Below are 21,935 nucleotides of genomic sequence, written 5' to 3' on the forward strand. Positions count from 1 at the left end.
GCTGTATGTAAAACCTGTATTTGGTTTGGCTTGTACTGTTCATGTAACGTTCCACTGCATCATGTATATTCTAATATACCACATCTAACTTGAGCGAAAGAATAAAAAGAATCTGCTGTTGGTAATTCCAGTGGTCGGTAGAATTCACATTGGATCTTTTGGATATGGAGCTTTAAAACGAACATCACTGAAAATCTTTACCAAGATACTTTTATTTGTTCAGATCTACAGATAAAACCCAACCCCCCTATGTCTAATGAATGGTGGAAATGTTTTCTTTCTGTAAAATGAATGAAAACCAAATAACAAAATACCTTACATTCCTCACACTTAATAGTTTAACCAAAACATCATCATTATTTTTTACATGGTGCCCTGCCAATGTGGAAAAAAATGCAAAAGTCTTATAAACACAAATCTACTTTCAGTTCTGGAAACCACAATCATGTTTGTTTTGTATTTTTGTATCTATAATTATTTTCTAACGCCTACATTAACTAATTACTTAAAGATTAAGTTCAACATTTAGATAAGTGATTGTAATTATCTGTCTTCATGGTGATCATACCATGTGTATAATTTTCAACAGTATTTTAATACAAAAACCTAACAAATTATTATCCTTTTTACAAAACCAGTGGTTACTTTTAGTTTTGTTTTTTGTATTCACCAAGGTTTAATTGAGTAATTTATTGAATGACAATTTGTCTAAGGTCATCTTGTTTTTCTTAAATGTCTTCTTAAAAAAGGTTGTTTTGATGGGTGTTATAGTCTGCTACATTTCTGATAAAGGGGAGTATAGCTGCCTAAGCACATCCTATCTAGGAGACAAATAAGCTTCGTTATAGGTTTCTGCCTGTAATCACAGATGAGCAGTTACAATGTTGTTCTTCATTGTTTATGTGTGTGTGTATGTGTTCAATTCCATATGCATATCTGACAGTTAAAAAATACATATCACTGAAAATGACATACTTAGTTTTAAAATAGTAATGTATTTTGTGCACATTTATACAGTATATTATCTTCCATATAAGCATGGTTGCCAGCCATGTACTAGGTCATACAGCCAGTGCAAATAAAACTAGATCAGAAGAGGAATTTCTTCACCAAATATATTCTATACTGTAACACTTGAGGCTAAAATTTGAGATGTTAATTCTGCACCAATACAAAATCACTCTCCAATGAAATGAATTTTAGACCCTGCCCATATGACTTCTTCTGATGGGAGGTGTGCAAGATTGAAAAACACTGAAATCAATAAAAGGGAGTGACACAAGCATAAATCTTAACTGGGCTAAGGAAAAGGCAAAACTAAACAAAGGTGATGTGGACACTTTTAGGCACAAACTTGGTCTTATTTGTATGGATGTATTTCTATTCCTCTGCTGCATCCTCTCCTCTTTATTCCTCCTCCTGTCGATTACAGAGACAGTTTCATCTCAATGGGATGCACAAACCTGGAGATGTGATTCTGGGTGGATTGTTTCAAATCCACTTCTTTTCTGTGTTTCCTGATTTGTCTTTTACCTCTGAGCCAGAACAGCCAACCTGCCATGGGTGAGTCTGCCAGGAAAACAGCAAATATAAGATGGTGAAAATTTCTCATTAGTAAACAGCAGCATATTTGACAATTAGATATAACATCAGATGAGCTGATTACATCTTGTATTTGTGTAATTTAAAACATAATTTTACGCACATCCTCTTTTAGCTTATTTTGACGTTCAAATAATGACTGTTGCTTATGAATAGTCTTGTTGTGAAACCTGTATTGTCCAACATTTACATGTTTACACAATTACTGTAATATATTGTATAGTTCAATAAAAAAAAAACTGGTATCTTTGTGTTAGTTTTGATATTATAGGATTTAGGGCAGCCCAGACCATGGCCTTTACTATTGAAGAAATAAACAGAAATCCCAGCCTGCTACCTAATGTGACTCTGGGATACAGTCTGTATGATAACTGCAATGTACTAGGAATTGGATTTCGTGCATCATTGTCATTAGTCAGTGGTAAAGAGGAGCAAATTAAGTTACAAGAAAGCTGCGTAAGAAACCACCCATTACTGGGGATCGTGGGGGAATCTTCTTCTACACCTTCTATTGCTGTGTCCACTGTCTTAGGTTTGTACAGAGTACCTATGGTGAGTTTTTATACCTTATCATTTCTGATATTTTTAGATCTTTTTGATAGTTTCATTTTTAAAGACAGTTGCAAAAATGGAGAAATTAACTTACTGACATATTCACAGTCTGTGTTTTTGACAGGTGAGTTATTTTGCCACATGTTCCTGCCTGAGTGACCGGAAGAAGTTTCCATCCTTTTTTAGGACGATCCCAAGTGATGCTTTTCAGGTAGAACTCTATCAGCAAAATGAAAATGCATAAAATAAATCATTATGCATGTAAAAAAGGAAGAAAATCCCTGTAAAATATATTAATCTTTTGCTTCACAAATCTCGTTTTATGTGTCACTGATTGTCTCATGGTTGCAGCATTTCAACCTGTGCACTAATAACCATCTACTCTATATTCAAAAAGGTGCGTGCTGTGATTCAGGTTCTAAAACATTTTGGCTGGACCTGGGCAGGTCTGCTGGTCAGTGATGATGACTATGGACTACATGTTGCCCGATCCTTCCAGTCTGACTTGGCTCAGCCTGGGGGAGGTTGTCTGGCCTATTTGGAGGTTTTGCCCTGGAGCGATGACCCAGATGAACTAAGGAGAATTGTGGATGTGATGAGGAAATCCACAGCTCGGGTGGTCATTGTGTTTGCACATGAGGGTCACATGATTGACCTGATGAAAGAGGTTTGGCTTGGAATACAACTTAAATATAACTTTATATATATATATTATCATTATTATTATTATTACATGAATATATTCCTTGTTAGACTGAGAGATTTCATTTCATCACTTACAGCATGATTAATCACATATTTACTGCAGTTGGCCAGCAATATACATTTAGTGCAGTATAATGTATTGTAACACACAGGTGGTGAGACAGAATGTAACAGGCCTACAGTGGATTGCCAGTGAAGGCTGGACATCAGCAACTGTGCTGCAGACCCCACGCCTTATGCTGTACCTGGGTGGCACACTAGGCATCGCCATCCGTCGAGGAGAAATACCAGGGCTCAGGGACTTCCTGTTACAAATTCATCCTGACCTCCACCAAAACAACAGCTATGGAAATAACCTGGTGAGAACCTCAACCAGCCTTGTTATGTGATCTGAAAAGAATAACATATTTGCCAAGGTTTATGACAGAATTTTTAAAATATTTTTAGGTCAATCAGTTTTGGGAACACACGTTTGAGTGTAGATTTGCACCACCTCCAGCAGGCTGGGTGGAGGCTGGGGGAGCACTATGCACTGGACAGGAGGATTTAGAGAATGTGGAGACTGAGTTCATGGACATTTCAAACCTCAGGCCTGAGTATAATGTTTACAAGGCTGTGTATGCTCTGGCTTACGCCCTTCATGACATGCTGCAGTGTGAGCCAGGGAGAGGGCCTTTCAGTGGGCACAGCTGTGGGAGTTTGCAAAGACTGGAGCCATGGCAGGTGGGATATCAATTTACACTGCACCTGGTGACTGAAACTGGTGTTTGAGTTTTTCTTGCTGAGAAGAATTTAGAGTAGAGGATTATTTATCCTCTTTGTTTTTTTCTTTATCCCTCATTCAGATTTTCTAATAAGGCCTGTGATATGAATGCAGACTGTTGTTCAATAACCCAATCAAATGACTTCCTCCTGATTGTGTCATTATTACCATACTCGCTAGAGGCTATTTTAAAATATCCATTCATACACATATGTTTTGAGGCATTTGCTACTGTTGTCTCACACACCATGATGTGCCACTTATCTATAAAATGTAATTGTCATTTGTAATAAGTTGTTTGTATAAATTTCCCATGAGGTTGTTAAATGTTAAATGTGTCTCTCCCATTTGTAGCTTGTGTATTACTTGGAAAAAGTCAACTTCACCACATCATTTGGTGACCAAGTGTCATTTGATGAGAACGGTGATATATTACCAATATATGACATCATGAACTGGCTGTGGCTTCCTGATGGAAGAGTTGAAGTTCAGAGTGTAGGTGAGGTTAAGAGGTCGCCCTTCAAAGGTGAAGAACTCACACTTGATGAAGACAAAATCTACTGGAACTTTGAATCTAAAAAGGTTATTTCTGATTTTTCAGACCCCATTCTTTTGGCCAATGGATAAGTCATTACAGCAGTGTAAAATATTGTAGAATAATATTTTTACTTTTCCTCCCTTTAGCCACCCAGGTCACTGTGTAGTGAGAGTTGTCCTCCAGGTACCCGCATGGCCAGAAAAAAGGGGGAACCTGTCTGCTGCTTTGACTGCATCCCTTGTTCTGAGGGAAAGATCAGCAATGAGACTGGTTGGTGTTCACGTTTTAAACACAGTATTTTGGAGATGTACACTGAGTAATCATTTTCCTATTTTTACAGACTCCATGGAGTGCACCAGCTGTCCAGATGACTTCTGGTCCAGTCCCCAGCGTGACCACTGTGTTCCTAAGAAAACAGAGTTCCTCTCCTACCAAGAACCTCTGGGTATCTTCTTGACAGCTATGTCACTGCTGGGCACATTTATCTCTGCTGTTGTCCTGGGGATTTTTATCTATCATCACAAAACCCCAATAGTACGCGCCAACAATTCTGAACTCAGTTTCCAGTTATTGGTGTCACTTAAGCTATGTTTCCTCTGCTCATTGCTGTTTATTGGACGACCCACACCGTGGACATGCAAACTAAGACATGCAGCATTTGGGATCAGCTTTGTGCTTTGTGTCTCATGTATCCTGGTTAAGACCATGGTGGTTCTGGCTGTGTTCCAGGCCTCCAAGCCTGGAGGTGGAGCCAAACTCAAGTGGTTTGGTGCTGTGCAGCAGAGAGGGACAGTTCTGGTACTTACTTCTGTCCAAGCAGCAATCTGCACTGTCTGGCTTGTCTCTTCTTCACCAGCTCCTCATAGAAACACTCAATACCACAATGACAAGATAGTTTATGAGTGTGTAGTTGGGTCCACAGTAGGTTTTGCAGTGTTACTTGGCTACATTGGCTTACTGGCTATCCTCAGTTTCCTGTTAGCATTTCTGGTAAGGAATCTTCCAGACAACTTCAATGAGGCCAAACTCATCACTTTCAGCATGTTGATCTTCTGTGCTGTGTGGGTGGCATTTGTCCCTGCTTATATCAGCTCACCAGGCAAATACGCAGATGCAGTGGAGGTATTTGCCATTCTGGCCTCAAGTTTTGGCCTCTTGGTGTCACTGTTTGGACCCAAATGTTACATAATCCTGCTGAGACCAGAGAGAAACACAAAGAAAGCAATCATGGGTAGGGAAACCATGAAGTCATTGAATTAGTCAACAAATCCTCCAACCTGAATTACCATGTTGGTTGTTTGTCTCTCCAATATGATACAATACATAGGAGTATGCCAGCATAGATAACTTTAGGGCATTTGAAAAAACTGATGATGTTTCATATGACTGCTTGAGGTCCAACAATCTTCATTATGGGCCATAATGTACTGCAATATATTGGATCATTTTTCTTTCAAAAGATAGTCTAAATTTATCACATAAATTCAATTAATCAAATCTAGCAGAAATGAAATTTTCACTCAAAATGACTAATATTTGTAAATTATTGTCCTGTATATGTCTAATTTATCTTTATTCCTTGAACTCTGTACAAGTTGTGAATGACTGAGTTATACTATCAATGGACATATAACACAGAACACGTATTATGCAGAGTAAAGAGACTCTCTCTCCCACCTACATTTTGTATATAAATGGGGGTAGGAAATATGGATATTATTTAAGTTGTGTCACCTGGTGGCACCCCACTAATTGAATAGACAGTACTCATGTAGATGATGCAGGTTGGTTCAAGTACAAACACCAATTTTTGTCAAAAGTCCTCCCCTATCTCTATCTCTGTTTTCATGTTTAATCTGTTTAATCTTCCAATCTACTGTGCTCAGGAGATATTACAACTTGTATGAGTTCTCTAGTGATCCATGTAGGAGCATTTCATCTTGAAATTTTAGTGTTTAATATAGAAAATCTGCTCAGTTGTTGAAATTCTAAACTCACATCTCTTGCTTTGGGTCCGAATAATTTTTTTGTGCTCTTTCTTTCACATTTGTGTATGTTTAGTTATGGTGGTTCAGTTAATGTTTTAATGTATAATAAACTCTAATATTTTAATGGGGTTGGTCTGCTTCCAGACTGAATAGCTACTGCTCTAACTCCATGACAATGCATGACATGACCAGGCACAGACATAAGGCTTCAAAATGCTGCAAGAAATGACATTAAGGTCTTCTTGGCACAAGCGATCATAGACTGTGTTAATTTACCTTGTGAATGTACAAGAGCCTAATGATGTACCCAATTGGTGGACACAGAACTCTTTCCAATAAAAATGGTGGGTCCAATGTCCCTCCCATATTGAGATCAGAACTAAATTTGCATAATTTCTAGACAGAAAGATAGATACATACTTTATTGATCCTGAAATCAGTTATTCAACTGCTCCATATATCAGATTATAGAGACAGTTTCATCTCAATGGGATGCACAAAGCTGGAGATGTGATTCTGAGATGGGAAGGATGTGCAGCAGGTTAGGGTAATTAAGGACAGGGATGGAAATGTGTTGACAGGTGCCACAAGTGTGATGGAAAGTTGGAAGGAATACTTTGAAGAGTTGATGAATGAGGAAAATGTCAGAGGGCACAGAGTAGAAGAGGTGACTGTTGTGGAGCAGGAAGTAGCAAAGATCAGTAAGGATGAAGTGAGGAAGGCATGGAAGAGGATGAAGAGTAGAAAGGCAGTTGGTCCATATGACATACCTGTGGAGGTAGAAGTGGAAGTGTTTAGGAGAGGTGGCAGTAGAGTTTTTGACTGGGCTACTTAACAAGATCTTGGAGAGTGGATGCCTGAGGAATGGAAGAGAAGTGTACTGGTGCCCATCTTTAAGAACAAGGGAGATGTGCAGAGTTGTGGAAACTACAGAGGAATGAAGCTGATGAGTCACACAATGAAGTTATGGAAAAGAGTAGTGGAGTCTAGGCTGAGGTCAGAAGTGAGCATTTGTGAGCAGCAGTATGGTTTCATGCCAAGAAAGAGTACCACAGATGCAATATTTGCTTTGAGAATGCTGATGGAGAAGTACAGAGAAGGCCAGAAGGAGTTGCATTGTGTCTTTGTAGATTTGGAAAAAGCGTATGACAGGGTGCCGAGAGAGGAGCTGTGGTTTTGTATGAGGAAGTCCGGAGTGGCAGAGAAGTATGTTCGAGTGGTGCAGGACATGTATGAGAGCTGTAAGACAGTGGTGAGGTGTGCTGTAGGGGTGACAGAGGAGTTCATGGTGGACGTGGGACTGCACCAAGGATCGGCTTTGAGCCCCTTCTTGTTTGCTGTGGTGATGGACAGGCTGACAGATGATGTTAGACAGGAATCTCCGTGGACCATGATGTTTGCAGATGACATTGTCATCTGTAGTGAGAGCAGGGAGCAGGTGGAGGAAAATCTATAGAGGTGGAGGTTTGCTCTGGAAAGGAGAGGAATGAAGGTCAGCTGCAGTAAAACAGAGTACGTGTGTAAATGAGAGGGACTCAAGTAGAACGGTGAGGTTATAGGGAGTAGAGGTGAAGAAGGTGGAGGATTTTAAGTACCTAGGGTCAACAGTCCAGAGCAACGGAGAGTGTGGAAAAGAAGTGAAGAGACGTGTGCAAGCAGGTTGGAACTGGTGGAGGAAAGTGTCAGGTGTGATGTGTGACAAAAGAGTGTCAGCAAGAATGAAAGGAAAGGTGGACAAGACAGTGGTGAAACCAGCAATGTTGTCTGGTTTAGAGACTGTGGCACTGAGAAGACGACAGGAGGCAGAGCTGGAGGTAGCAGAGCTGAAGATGTTGAGGTTCTCTTTGGGAGTGACGAGGATGGATAGGATCAGGAATGAGTACATCAGAGGGACAGCTCATGTTAGATGTTTTAGATGTTTTGGAGAAAAAGCCAGGGAAGCCAGATTGAGATGGTTTGGACATGTTCAGAGGAGGGACAGTGGGGGATGCTGACGTTAGAGCTGCCAGGAAGGAGGCCTTGAGGAAGACCAAAGAGGAGGTTCTTGGATGTAGTGAATGAGGACATGAGGATAGTTGGTGTGGGTGTGGAGGATACAGAGGATAGGGTTAAATGGAGGTAGATGATTCGCTGTGGCGACCCCTGAAAGGAGCAGCTGAAAGGAAAAGAAGAAGAATTAAAAACAACACAAAAAACTAACTGTGCTGAAATGTGAGGCAGATAAACACAATCCGTTTCCACTGAGAATATTAAAAAATGTGTTTATTTACCTTTCAACCACAAATCACTTTAATGAATTTACTAAGTCAACATTTTGAAGCAAATAGCCTTGGGAATTTAGAATGGAAAGCTTACTACCATGCATTAATTCTGCACCAATACAAAATCACTCTCCAATGAAATGAATTTTAGACCCTGCCCATATGACTTCTTCTGATGGGAGGTGTGCAAGATTGAAAAACACTGAAATCAATAAAAGGGAGTGACACAAGCATAAATCTTAACTGGGCTAAGGAAAAGGCAAAACTAAACAAAGGTGATGTGGACACTTTTAGGCACAAACTTGGTCTTATTTGTATGGATGTATTTCTATTCCTCTGCTGCATCCTCTCCTCTTTATTCCTCCTCCTGTCGATTACAGAGACAGTTTCATCTCAATGGGATGCACAAACCTGGAGATGTGATTCTGGGTGGATTGTTTCAAATCCACTTCTTTTCTGTGTTTCCTGATTTGTCTTTTACCTCTGAGCCAGAACAGCCAACCTGCCATGGGTGAGTCTGCCAGGAAAACAGCAAATATAAGATGGTGAAAATTTCTCATTAGTAGACAGCAGCATATTTGACAATTAGATATAGCATCAGATGAGCTGATTACATCTTGTATTTGTGTAATTTAAAACATAATTTTACACACATCCTCTTTTACTGTTGCTTATGAATAGTCTTGTTGTGAAACCTGTATTGTCCAACATTTACATGTTTACACAATTACTGTAATATATTGTATAGTTCAATAAAAAAAAAACTGGTATCTTTGTGTTAGTTTTGATATTATAGGATTTAGGGCAGCCCAGACCATGGCCTTTACTATTGAAGAAATAAACAGAAATCCCAGCCTGCTACCTAATGTGACTCTGGGATACAGTCTGTATGATACCTGCAATGTACTAGGAATTGGATTTCGTGCATCACTGTCATTAGTCAGTGGTAAAGAGGAGCAAATTAAGTTACAAGAAAGCTGTGTAAGAAACCACCCATTACTGGGGATCGTGGGGGAATCTTCTTCTACACCTTCTATTGCTGTGTCCACTGTCTTAGGTTTGTACAGAGTACCTATGGTGAGTTTTTATACCTTATCATTTCTGATATTTTTAGATCTTTTTGATAGTTTCATTTTTAAAGACAGTTGCAAAAATGGAGAAATTAACTTACTGACATATTCACAGTCTGCGTTTTTGACAGGTGAGTTATTTTGCCACATGTTCCTGCCTGAGTGACCGAAAGAAGTTTCCATCCTTTTTTAGGACGATCCCAAGTGATGCTTTTCAGGTAAAACTCTATCAGCAAAATGAAAATGCATAAAATAAAGCATATGCAATGAAAAATGCATAGGTAAGACCATGCCTATACTACAATGAAAATAATATTCCATTTCTATTTTAGTATTATTACTTATGTTATTAAAGGGAGGGCAGCATGGTGGATGAGTGGTTAGCACTGTTGCCTCACAGCAAGAAGGTCGTGGGTTTGCAATCCGGCCTTTCTGTGTGGAGTTTGCATGGTCTCCCTGTGGTTGCTTGGGTTTACTCCGGGTACCCGGTTTCCTCCAGCAGTCCAAGAACATGTATGTTAGGTTGATCCGTGACTCTAAAATTGCTCATAGGAGTGAGTGTGAGTGTGTGTGGTTGTTTGTCTCTGTATGTCTATATGCGATGGACTGCTGACCTGTCAAGGGTGTACCCCTGCCTTCCACCCGAAAGAGAGCTGGGATAGGCTCCAGCAGATCCCCGTGACCCTGGTTAAGGAATAAGAGGGTATAGAAGATGGATGGATGGATGGATGTTATTAATGGAGCTGTACAACCACAGATATCAAAACTTAAAGGGGTTAATTGTAGAACCTGTTAATCTGGTTTTCCAGTGAAATAATATTTTAACCTGTGCACTAATAACAATCACTCTATATTCACTAAGGTGCGTGCTGTGATTCAGGTTCTAAAACATTTTGGCTGGACCTGGGCAGGTCTGCTGGTCAATGATGATGACTATGGACTACATGCTGCCCGATCCTTCCAGTCTGACTTGGCTCAGTCTGGTGGAGGTTGTCTGGCCTATTTGGAGGTTTTGACTTGGGGCGATAACCCAGATGAACTAAGGAGAATTGCGGATGTGATGAGGAAATCCACAGCTCGGGTGGTTATTGCGTTTGCACATGAGGGTCAGATGATTGACCTGATGGAAGAGGTTTGGCTTGGAATACAACTTAAATATAATTTAATATATATTATTATATTAGTATATTGCTTGTTAGACTGAGAGATTTCATTTCATCACTTACAGCATGATTAAATACACATTTACTGCAGTTGGCCAGCAATATACATTTAATGCAGTATAATGTATTGTAACACACAGGTGGTGAGACAGAATGTAACAGGCCTACAGTGGATTGCCAGTGAAGGCTGGACATCAGTTGCTGTGCTGCAGACACCTGAATTTATGCCATACCTGGGTGGCACACTAGGCATCGCCATCCGTCGAGGAGAAATACCAGGGCTCAGGGACTTCCTGTTACAAATACATCCTGACCTCCACCAAAACAACAGCTATGGAAATAACCTGGTGAGAACCGTAACCTCAGCTTTACTATGTGATCAGGAAGAGAATAAAATATTTGCCAAGGTATATTACAGACATTTTTTAAATATATTTTAGGTAAATCAGTTTTGGGAATACACATTTGAGTGTAGATTTGCACCACCTCCAGCAGGCTGGGTGGAGGCTGGGGGAGCACTATGCACTGGACAGGAGGATTTAGAGAATGTGGAGACTGAGTTCATGGACATTTCAAACCTCAGGCCTGAGTATAATGTTTACAAGGCTGTGTATGCTCTGGCTTATGCCCTTCATGACATGCTGCAGTGTGAGCCAGGGAGAGGGCCTTTCAGTGGGCACAGCTGTGGGAGTTTTCAAAGACTGGAGCCATGGCAGGTGGGATATCAACTTACACTGCACCTGGTGACTAAATCTGGTGCTTGAGTTTTTCTTGCTGAGAAGCATTTAGAGTACAGGATTATTTATCCTCTTTGTTTTTTTCTTTATCCCCTCATCAGATTCTAATAAGGCCTGTGATATGAATGCAGACTGTTGTTCAATAACCCAATCAAATGACTTCCTCCTGATTGTGTCATTATTACCATACTCGCTAGAGGCTATTTTAAAATATCCATTCATACACATATGTTTTGAGGCATTTGCTACTGTTGTCTCACACACCATGATGTGCCACTTATCTATAAAATGTAATTGTCATTTGTAATAAGTTGTTTGTATAAATTTCCCATGAAGTTGTTAAATGTTAAATGTGTCTCTCCCATTTGTAGCTTGTGTATTACTTGGAAAAAGTCAACTTCACCACATCATTTGGTGACCAAGTGTCATTTGATGAGAACGGTGATGTATTACCAATATATGACATCATGAACTGGCTGTGGCTTCCTGATGGAAGAGCTGAAGTTCAGAGTGTAGGTGAGGTTAAGAGGTCGCCCTTCAAAGGTGAAGAACTCACACTTGATGAAGACAAAATCTATTGGAACTTTGAATCTAAAAAGGTTATTTCTGATTTTTCAGACCCCATTATTTTGGCCAATGGATAAGTCATTACAGCAGTGTAAAATATTGTAAAATAATATTTTTAATTTTTCTCCCTTTAGCCACCCAGGTCAGTGTGTAGTGAGAGTTGTCCTCCAGGTACCCGCATGGCCAGAAAAAAGGGGGAACCTGTCTGCTGCTTTGACTGCATCCCTTGTTCTGAGGGAAAGATCAGCAATGAGACTGGTTGGTGTTCACTTTTTAAACACTGCATTTTGGAGATATGCACTGAATAATCATTTTCCTATTTTTACAGACTCCATGGAGTGCACCAGCTGTCCAGATGACTTCTGGTCCAGTCCCCAGCGTGACCACTGTGTTCCTAAGAAAATAGAGTTCCTCTCCTACCAAGAACCTCTGGGTATTTTCTTGACAGCTATGTCACTGCTGGGCACATTTATCTCTGCTGTTGTCCTGGGGATTTTTATCTATCATCACAAAACCCCAATAGTACGCGCCAATAATTCTGAACTCAGTTTCCAGTTATTGGTGTCACTTAAGCTATGTTTCCTCTGCTCACTGCTGTTTATTGGACGACCACAACTGTGGACGTGTCAGCTGAGACATGCAGCATTTGGGATCAGCTTTGTGCTTTGTGTCTCATGTATCCTGGTTAAGACCATGGTGGTTCTGGCTGTGTTCCAGGCCTCCAAGCCTGGAGGTGGAGCCAAACTCAAGTGGTTTGGTGCTGTGCAGCAGAGGTGGACAGTTATGGTTCTTACTTCTGTCCAGGCAGCAATCTGCACCGTCTGGCTTGTCTCTTCTTCACCAGCTCCTCATAAAAACACTCAATACCACAATGACAAGATAGTTTATGAGTGTGTAGTTGGGTCCACAGTAGGTTTTGCAGTGTTACTTGGCTACATTGGCTTACTGGCTATCCTCAGTTTCCTGTTAGCATTTCTGGTAAGGAATCTTCCAGACAACTTCAATGAGGCCAAACTCATCACTTTCAGCATGTTGATCTTCTGTGCTGTGTGGGTGGCATTTGTCCCTGCTTATATCAGCTCACCAGGCAAATATGCAGATGCAGTGGAGGTATTTGCCATTCTGGCCTCAAGTTTTGGCCTCTTGGTGTCACTGTTTGGACCCAAATGTTACATAATCCTGCTGAGACCAGAGAGAAACACAAAGAAAGCAATCATAGGTAGGGAAACCATGAAGTCATTGAATTAGTCAACAAATCCTCCAACCTGAATTACCATGTTGGTTGTTTGTCTCTCCAATATGATACAACACATAGGAGTATGCCAGCATAGATAACTTTAGGGCATTTGAAAAAACTGATGATGTTTCATATGACTGCTTGAGGTCCAACAATCTTCATTATGGGCCATAATGTACTGCAATATATTGGATCATTTTTCTTTCAAAAGATAGTCTAAATTCATCACATAAATTGAATTAATCAAATCATGCAGCAATAAAATTTCTCAGTCAAAATGATTAATATTCATAAATTATTGTCCTGTATATGTCTGTCCTGTCCTGTATGTGAATGACTCAGTTTTACTATCAGTGGACATATAACAAAGTGCATTTATTATGCAGAGTATAATACCTACATATTCTATATACATGGGGGCAGGTAATATGGATATTATTTAAGTTGTGTCCCCTGGGGGCACCCCGCTAGTTGAATTGTGTCACACCAAATACACAGTACTTATATAGATGATGCAGATTGGTTCAAGTAGTAAGTCAAAAGTCCTCCCATATCTCTATGTCTGTTTTCATGTTTAATTTTTTTTAAACCCAATCTACTGTATAATTAACTCAGTTTTTAATATTTTAATGGTGTTGGTCTGCTTCCAGACTGAATACTGCTCTAACTCCATGACAACATATGACATCCAGGCACAGACATAGGCTTCCTAATGTGTCTCTGAAGATTCTCAGTCATCCATGGGAAGTTATCTAAAGGTTGAGTCATGGCAACTGGACTTGCAGTATGGGTCTAGGGGTGGAGTGAAACCAACTTTTGTTTTAGAGGTATTGAGCTGCAGGTGGCTTGAGTGACATCAGACTTTCCCCTTCGTCCCCCCATTTAATACACCCAACAATGGAAACAATGAAAACCTTTGTACATGACACAATTTAGTAGTGCACATGAAGTCTGTTGTGTACAATGTGAAAAAGAGGGGTGCCAGCACAGTCCCCTGTTGAGCCACCGCAGTGCTGGTCACTGTATCTGATTCGCCCCAGTCTGACAAATTGTGGTCTGTCAGTCAGGTAGTCTGTGATCCAGGACACAAGGGGAAGGTTTACCTGCATGTTGGTAAGATTTTCCTGCAGGTGGAGAAGAATTCTCATGGCACCACTCTCCTTCTTTAGGTGTGTGAGGGCCCAGTGAATTAAGTACAGCACAGCATCTTCCTGAGGCAGTACGGTAGTTTAGTGGTTAGCACTGTTGCTTCACAGCAAGAAGGTCCCTGGTTCGTAACCCAGCGGGGCCTTTCTGTGTGGAGTTTGCTTGTTCTCCATTGCTTGTGTGGGTTTACTCTGAGTACTCTGGTTTCCTCCCATGTGACTGTCTTCTGTGAGTGACTGTCAGATTGGTGTAACTCTTTAATCTCATGAGCAAGTCCCGTCAAGAACACAGAGCCCTTGTACCTGGCCAGGTCGTTGCATTAAATGGTTAGAGGCAGGTGCAGTGCTGATGGATTGCAGCTCCCCCATGATGCCAGCTACTTTAACTACTCAGCTGGGGGTGGGTTCCATAGTGCAGGTCCTGGGCAGTAGCGGGTAACGTAGCCTGGCAAACTGCACCAGTAGCAGTTCCCTGTGGGTTCCCCTTCAGAGTGGGGATGCAACAGACTGGCAAGTCGCTTCTTCCTCATCACTCCCCTCATGGCCAGCCTGGTTGACTCGATGACTGTCATGGCAGGGATGTCCCTCAGGCCATAGCACATGCTTCATGTGCTCTGCCCACCTCAGACCCGTTGCTAGGTTGGTTGGGGTGTAGAGGTGAAAATGCTCCCAGAGGCGTTCTGGTTGAAACCCCCAGATGAAGGCCTGGCCTCTGCATTGAACGTGAGATGCCCTCATTGAGTGTTGTTCCCCACATTGGCAGCGAAGGCACCTAGGCTCTCTCTAATTCTTCTGTGCTGCTTGGAAAGTTGGTCTCTGATATCATCAGTGGAGATGTGGTGACTAAACTGACGCTGGATGGCCTCCTTCAGCACAACCCAATTCCTGAGTTCATCTGGTTGGAGGTCAGTAAGGACCTGACGAACGTTCCTCTCAAGAGAGAGTGCCACATGTCTGGCCATCTCCTCATCTGCTGTCTCTGGCAGGATGTCTGGTGTGGAGAGTCAGCTTGACTGCAGCTGATTCCTCATACGGGGCTGACCAAAGTTCACTTGCACCATCTGGCTGACTGACCAACTATTTCCAACATAAATCCTGTCAGTCGGAACACAGCTGAGGTGTGGTCATACTGACTGAGCTAGTGGAGATTTGGACCTGATTTGAGTTGCAGAAAAGAACTGTTCTGTCCCAGAACAGAAAGATACTGCACATACAAAATATACTCTATATATGATAGGAGTTTACAATATACCTACAGAAATGCAGGTATAAAAAAGTGTACAAAGCTTATAGATAGCATAATAAAAGCAATATATATTAATAAGAAGAATAAATGTTCATTATCTTACTCCCTATTGTCCAAAACAAAAGACAGAGCTTCAGTTTCATCAGACACCCTCACTCTCTGGCTCTGACAAATAACTCTATCCATTCAGTAGAGCTGCAGAGACTTGTAAAATAAGTGCCAAGGCACAATAATGACATCCTGACAGCATGTGTGGAACAACACTTTGCCAAGACACTATATGCTGGTTTTTCCTTTATCACCTGTTTGTACCGCAATCAGCAAATGTTAATACCAGTTGTTTAAGTCTTCAGTATCTACCTCTGCATATTTTTCAAAAGGTTTAATCTGAAAATTTTACTCAAAACCATAGTTATATTTATTTCTCAGCAACCACAGTTAACATCACAAATCATAAAAAAAAAAAACTTTCATTTGGCTTTAGTACAAAATTTATCTCAAATGAAATGCATTTAAGTCCTGCCCCTAATTCTTCTTTTGCACTGATAGGTGGTGTTAAGGACTTAACAGTAGAGCACGTAAATAAAAAGGTGTGACATAGAGTAAAATCTTGGCTGAGAAAAAAATTAAGCTAGAGGAAAGTCATGTGGACGTTTTTAGGCACCAACTTGCACTTATTCACAATATTTTATTTCTACTATTCCTCCTCTGTGTGCTGGTCCTCAGTTTATTCCACTTCCTGTCGATTACAGAGACAGTTTCATCTCAATGGGATGCACAAACCTGGAGATGTGATTCTGGGTGGATTGTTTGAAATCCACTTCTTTTCTGTGTTTCCTGATCTGTCTTTTACCTCTGAGCCACAACAGCCAACCTGCCATGGGTGAGTCTGCCAGGAAAACAGCAAAAAGCAGAAGGTAGTGAAAATCATTCCATTAGTACATTGTATTTTTACAATAAGATACTTTATTTACTTTTTTTAAACATAATTTCTTTGCACTATTATTTTTGCTGTTGTAATTGGAGTGGATTTATTGTTTATTAAATCTGTAGTTATACAACAAGTGCAGTTATTGTATCATGTTACATTCTTTGAAAGTAAACAACAGTATGTTTGTGTTAGTTTTGATGTTATAGGATTTAGGCTGGCCCAGACCATGGCCTTTACTATTGAAGAAATAAACAGAAATCCCAGCCTGCTACCTAATGTGACTCTGGGATACAGTCTGTATGATAACTGCAATGTACTGGGAATTGGATTCCGTGCAGCACTGTCATTAGTCAGTGGTAAAGAGGAGAAAATTATATTACAAGAGAGCTGTGCTGGAACCCCTCCAGTCCTAGGGATTGTGGGGGAATCATCTTCTACACGGTCTATTGCTGTCTCCGCTGTCTTAGGTTTGTATAAAGTACCTATGGTAAGTGTTTTCTGCCTGGCCATCTGTACATTTTTTTTGTGATCATTTAGGTTTAATTTCATTTATAAAGTCAGTTGTAAACATGATGCAGATGACTTCACTAAGAGCACATATGAACAGTCTGCTTTTTTTCAAAGGTGAGCTATATTTCCACATGTTCCTGCCTGAGTAACCGGCAAAAGTTCCCATCATTTTTTAGGACGATCCCAAGTGATGCTTTTCAGGTAAAACTCTGGTAATAAGTGACCCGTCATGGTTTAGGCGGTTATGGTGAAACATGTAACATTCAATTAAAAAAACTAGAAAAAAAAAAATACTGTGCAAAACTTTTAGGCAGTAAAAATACACAGGGGATGCTTTTATTATAAATTACATTAAATAGTTTTTCATTTATCAGTTAATTTCATAGAAAGTGCAGTAAAGGGAACAAACCCTAAATCTCATCAGTATTTGCAGCACTTCCTCAATCAGACATTAATGCTATTGTGTTATATGAATCTAAAACATCTAAAGTGCCTAAAACATCTGTACAGTACTGTACATTATATTGTTGCCACAATATAAAACGTTTCCAACAGGAGCACTGCATGAGACAGAAAGAAATCGCTTGTGGGTTTTGGGGAAGCAGGGAAATTTATTTACAACTTTTTAAAAAAATGAACACCTCCCACTTAAGACTCGGATCCTTTCATTCCTACCCAAGTGCCATTCAATAGAATCGGATTGTTCACCGCTTACTATCACTCACTGTGTTTGAGTCATTGAAAAAGTTGTATGTTCTCAAATAACAAAGCTGAATCAGTGCATTGTGCAACCTATTTAGCAGGTTTCCAATGAAATAATATTTTAGCCTGTGCACTAATACTCTCCATTCTCTGTTCACTAAGGTGCGTGCTGTGATTCAGGTTCTAAAACATTTTGGCTGGACCTGGGCAGGTCTGCTGGTCAGTGATGATGACTATGGACTACATGCTGCCCGATCCTTCCAGTCTGACTTGGCTCAGTCTGGGGGAGGTTGTCTGGCCTATTTGGAGGTTTTGCCCTGGGGCGATGACCCAGATGAACTAAGGAGAATTGTGGATGTGATGAGGAAATCCACAGCTCGGGTGGTCATTGTGTTTGCACATGAGGGTCACATGATTGACCTGATGGAAGAGGTTTGGCTCTGAAATATATATTATGGCATTTATAATAACATATACACATGTACAGACAGAAGAGATTCTCAAATCATGACGTTATAGCTTTTATTTGTTAAAGGCGCAGGTTTTTAGAGAGTTAGTTTGACAAATTAAACACAGGATTGTTTATAACTATGATAAGACACAAACCATATAAACTATTTATATTTCAGAAAACTGGACAATGAGTTACTTTAAGTCCATGGCAAGACATGTTTGGTTAGTTTAATAATATATTATACAGGTGGTGAGACAGAATGTAACAGGCCTGCAGTGGATTGCCAGTGAAGCCTGGACATCAACTACTGTGCTGCAGACCCCACGCCTCATGCCGTACCTGGGTGGCACACTAGGCATCGCCATCCGTCGAGGAGAAATACCAGGGCTCAGGGACTTCCTGTTACAAATACATCCTGAGAAAAATAATGACATCCATGGAAATAGTATGGTAAGATTTTGATCTTACAAACTAGCCGATTTCTTATAATGTTATAAGAATAATACACTGTAATAGATTTTAGAATTTTGTTTTACATTTATTTCAGGTGAGGAAATTTTGGGAATACACATTTAAGTGTAAATTTGCTCCACCTCCAGCAGGCTGGGTGGAGGCTGGGGGAGCACTATGCACTGGACAGGAGGATTTAGAGAATGTGGAGACTGAGTTCATGGACATTTCAAACCTCAGGCCTGAGTATAATGTTTACAAGGCTGTGTATGCTCTGGCTTATGCCCTTCATGACATGCTGCAGTGTGAGCCAGGGAGAGGGCCTTTCAGTGGGCACAGCTGTGGGAGTTTGCAAAGACTGGAGCCATGGCAGGTGGGAAATCAACTTATATGCCACCTGTGTTTATGACTATGACTTTTGTCTTTACACACCATATTACAAAATATTAATCATGTCAGTGTTCTTTATCAAGAACTATGGAAAGCAAACTGAGAGGCCAATTTCCACTCAGTCACACATGTTATTATCAAGTGTGATATCTAACAAGGATATGCGCTGTTCCTATTGCTGTTATGCACAGGAGTGAACACCCTCAGCAGAATCATCATCAAAAGTGTCTTGAAGGAGAAGTTGACAGCAATGCTAAACATGACATGTTTATTTCAGCAATGTCCTGAATGCACCACATCATTTGATCACAGCAGCATGTTCACAGACTCCTTTTTCTTACTTATGCTCTCTCTCTCTCATTCTGGTTTTTGTAGCTTGTGTATTACTTGGAAAAAGTCAACTTCACCACATCATTTGGTGACCAAGTGTCATTTGATGAGAACGGTGATGTATTACCAATATATGACATCATGAACTGGCTGTGGCTTCCTGATGGAAGAGCTGAAGTTCAGAGTGTAGGTGAGGTTAAGAGGTCGCCCTTCAAAGGTGAAGAACTCACACTTGATGAAGACAAAATCTATTGGAACTTTGAATCTAAAAAGGTTATTTCTAATTTTCTTCATTCAACTGTTTTTGACAGGCTAAGTCATTACAGCAGTGTAAAATATTGTAGAATAATATTTTTACTTTTTCTCCCTTTAGCCACCCAGGTCAGTGTGTAGTGAGAGTTGTCCTCCAGGTACCCGCATGGCCAGAAAAAAGGGGGAACCTGTCTGCTGCTTTGACTGCATCCCTTGTTCTGAGGGAAAGATCAGCAATGAGACTGGTTGGTGTTCACTTTTTAAACACTGCATTTTGGAGATATGCACTGAATAATCATTTTCCTATTTTTACAGACTCCATGGAGTGCACCAGCTGTCCAGATGACTTCTGGTCCAGTCCCCAGCGTGACCACTGTGTTCCTAAGAAAATAGAGTTCCTCTCCTACCAAGAACCTCTGGGTATTTTCTTGACAGCTATGTCACTGCTGGGCACATTTATCTGTGCTGTTGTCCTGGGGATTTTTATCTATCATCACAAAACCCCAATAGTACGCGCCAATAATTCTGAACTCAGTTTCCAGTTATTGGTGTCACTAAAACTGTGTTTCCTCTGCTCACTGCTGTTCATCGGACGACCACAACTGTGGACGTGTCAGCTGAGACATGCAGCATTTGGGATCAGCTTTGTGCTTTGTGTCTCATGTATCCTGGTTAAGACCATGGTGGTTCTGGCTGTGTTCAAGGCCTCCAAGCCTGGAGGTGGAGCCAAACTCAAGTGGTTTGGTGCTGTGCAGCAGAGAGGGACAGTTTTAACTCTTACATTGATCCAAGCAGCAATCTGCACTGTCTGGATTGTCTCTGCCTCACCAGCTCCTCATAAAAACACTCAATACTACAATGACAAGATAGTTTATGAGTGTGTAGTTGGGTCCACAGTAGGTTTTGCAGTGTTACTTGGCTACATTGGCTTACTGGCTACCCTCAGTTTCCTGTTGGCATTTCTGGCAAGGAATCTTCCAGACAACTTCAATGAGGCCAAACTCATCACTTTCAGCATGTTGATCTTCTGTGCTGTGTGGGTGGCATTTGTCCCTGCTTATATCAGCTCACCAGGCAAATATGCAGATGCAGTGGAGGTATTTGCCATTCTTGCCTCAAGTTTTGGCCTCTTGGTAGCACTGTTTGGCCCCAAATGTTACATAATCCTGCTGAGACCAGAGAGAAACACAAAGAAAGCAATCATGGGTCGCGACACCATAAAGTCATCAAATTAGCAAAACAGTTTGTGTCTTCCAAAGGCATGTACTGGTGACACAGATATGAAAAAGATGAAGTTTATCATGTAAAAAAGGTGTGTTAAACCTTAAAACTCTTAGGGTTAAGGTAATATTACAGTTTGATTTAAGATTCATTAGCCTGTCTTGCTTTTGCACCTGAATAGAAAGACATTTGGTAACATTAATGATGATGTGTCACAAGATCCCTGGAGGTCACCCAACAACATTTATTATGGTACATAACATGGTATCATATTGATTTGTATGTGAAGGTACAGCTACATTAAAACTTAATAAAAAATAGCAGCATTTTTAATATGAACAATAAAAATGAATAAAAATCCTTACATTATTACATTATTGTGTTGTCATGGCCAGATACGTTATTTTGAGAATTATGTGAATTACTTGTTAGTTAAAACTCAATATATGTTCAATACACATTTTCTGAAGTTCATTAAATTAAATTAGGCACTACACGTCTTGTAAAATGTTAAAAATGTTTAGAAAATTATAAATGTGCATTTTAGATTTAGCAATGATGAAAAGAAAAAGCTAGAGAGTGTTCATAATGTAACATTCATACAGATTAAAGTTATTCTCTCCTTTGTCAGACACTCAAGAACTCAAGGGTGTTAACTTTTCCCCAGAGTACAAATGTCAAGAGAATATAGGCTGATGAACTCAAGGAGGATGTACAGGGTTCCAGTGTGCAGACACAACAGGTATAATAATTATTTTATTCCTCTTTCAGTTAAAGTTTTAAATGAGCAGATGTGAGGGTATTTAGGTGGGGAGTGGGTGTGCGTGTGTAGGGAGGAGGGTAATGGGGAGTAGGTGTGGGAGGGATGGATGGGGGGTGTGAGGTGGTGTATATTGGGGTGTGGATGGCATGTATTGCAAAGTGTTACAAGCTTGTCAAAATCAGTTGTAATGCACCTTGAGTATTTTTTTGAATTCATTATAGGTTATATTACCATTTAATATAGTTATACGGTTTCCCTGTTTTTTGTATACCTACGGCCTAATATTCTACACAGCATGACCTCTGTCCAAGCAAAATTTCTCCCGAGGGAGACGAATAAAGTGATTTGATTTGATTTG

General features: G+C 40.4%; 3 protein-coding genes across 3 annotated transcripts; all 3 read left to right on the top strand.

Moving 5' to 3' along the window:
* Nucleotides 1-1,330: 1,330 nt before the first annotated feature.
* On the top strand, nt 1,331-5,420 carry LOC113134431 (extracellular calcium-sensing receptor-like). The gene is made up of 9 exons (XM_026313813.1): nt 1,331-1,563; nt 1,860-2,154; nt 2,279-2,365; nt 2,552-2,821; nt 3,012-3,218; nt 3,307-3,582; nt 3,977-4,204; nt 4,307-4,430; nt 4,501-5,420. Exons 1-9 carry the CDS (start codon nt 1,331-1,333, stop codon nt 5,418-5,420), a joined length of 2,640 nt encoding a protein of 879 aa, XP_026169598.1.
* Nucleotides 5,421-8,729: 3,309 nt separating this feature from the next.
* On the top strand, nt 8,730-13,194 carry LOC113134442 (extracellular calcium-sensing receptor-like). The gene is made up of 9 exons (XM_026313824.1): nt 8,730-8,920; nt 9,192-9,486; nt 9,611-9,697; nt 10,342-10,611; nt 10,783-10,989; nt 11,083-11,358; nt 11,751-11,978; nt 12,081-12,204; nt 12,275-13,194. The coding sequence occupies exons 1-9, from the start codon at nt 8,730-8,732 to the stop codon at nt 13,192-13,194; spliced, it is 2,598 nt and encodes an 865-aa protein (XP_026169609.1).
* Nucleotides 13,195-16,218: 3,024 nt separating this feature from the next.
* LOC113134452 (extracellular calcium-sensing receptor-like) lies at nt 16,219-20,828 on the top strand. Its single transcript, XM_026313834.1, has 9 exons — nt 16,219-16,457; nt 16,698-16,992; nt 17,130-17,216; nt 17,880-18,149; nt 18,418-18,621; nt 18,719-18,994; nt 19,387-19,614; nt 19,715-19,838; nt 19,909-20,828. Exons 1-9 carry the CDS (start codon nt 16,219-16,221, stop codon nt 20,826-20,828), a joined length of 2,643 nt encoding a protein of 880 aa, XP_026169619.1.
* The last annotated feature ends 1,107 nt before the right edge of the window (nt 20,829-21,935 follow it).

Source organism: Mastacembelus armatus, chromosome 13 (assembly GCF_900324485.2).
Source record: "Mastacembelus armatus chromosome 13, fMasArm1.2, whole genome shotgun sequence".
In the NCBI taxonomy this organism is placed as follows: domain Eukaryota; kingdom Metazoa; phylum Chordata; class Actinopteri; order Synbranchiformes; family Mastacembelidae; genus Mastacembelus; species Mastacembelus armatus.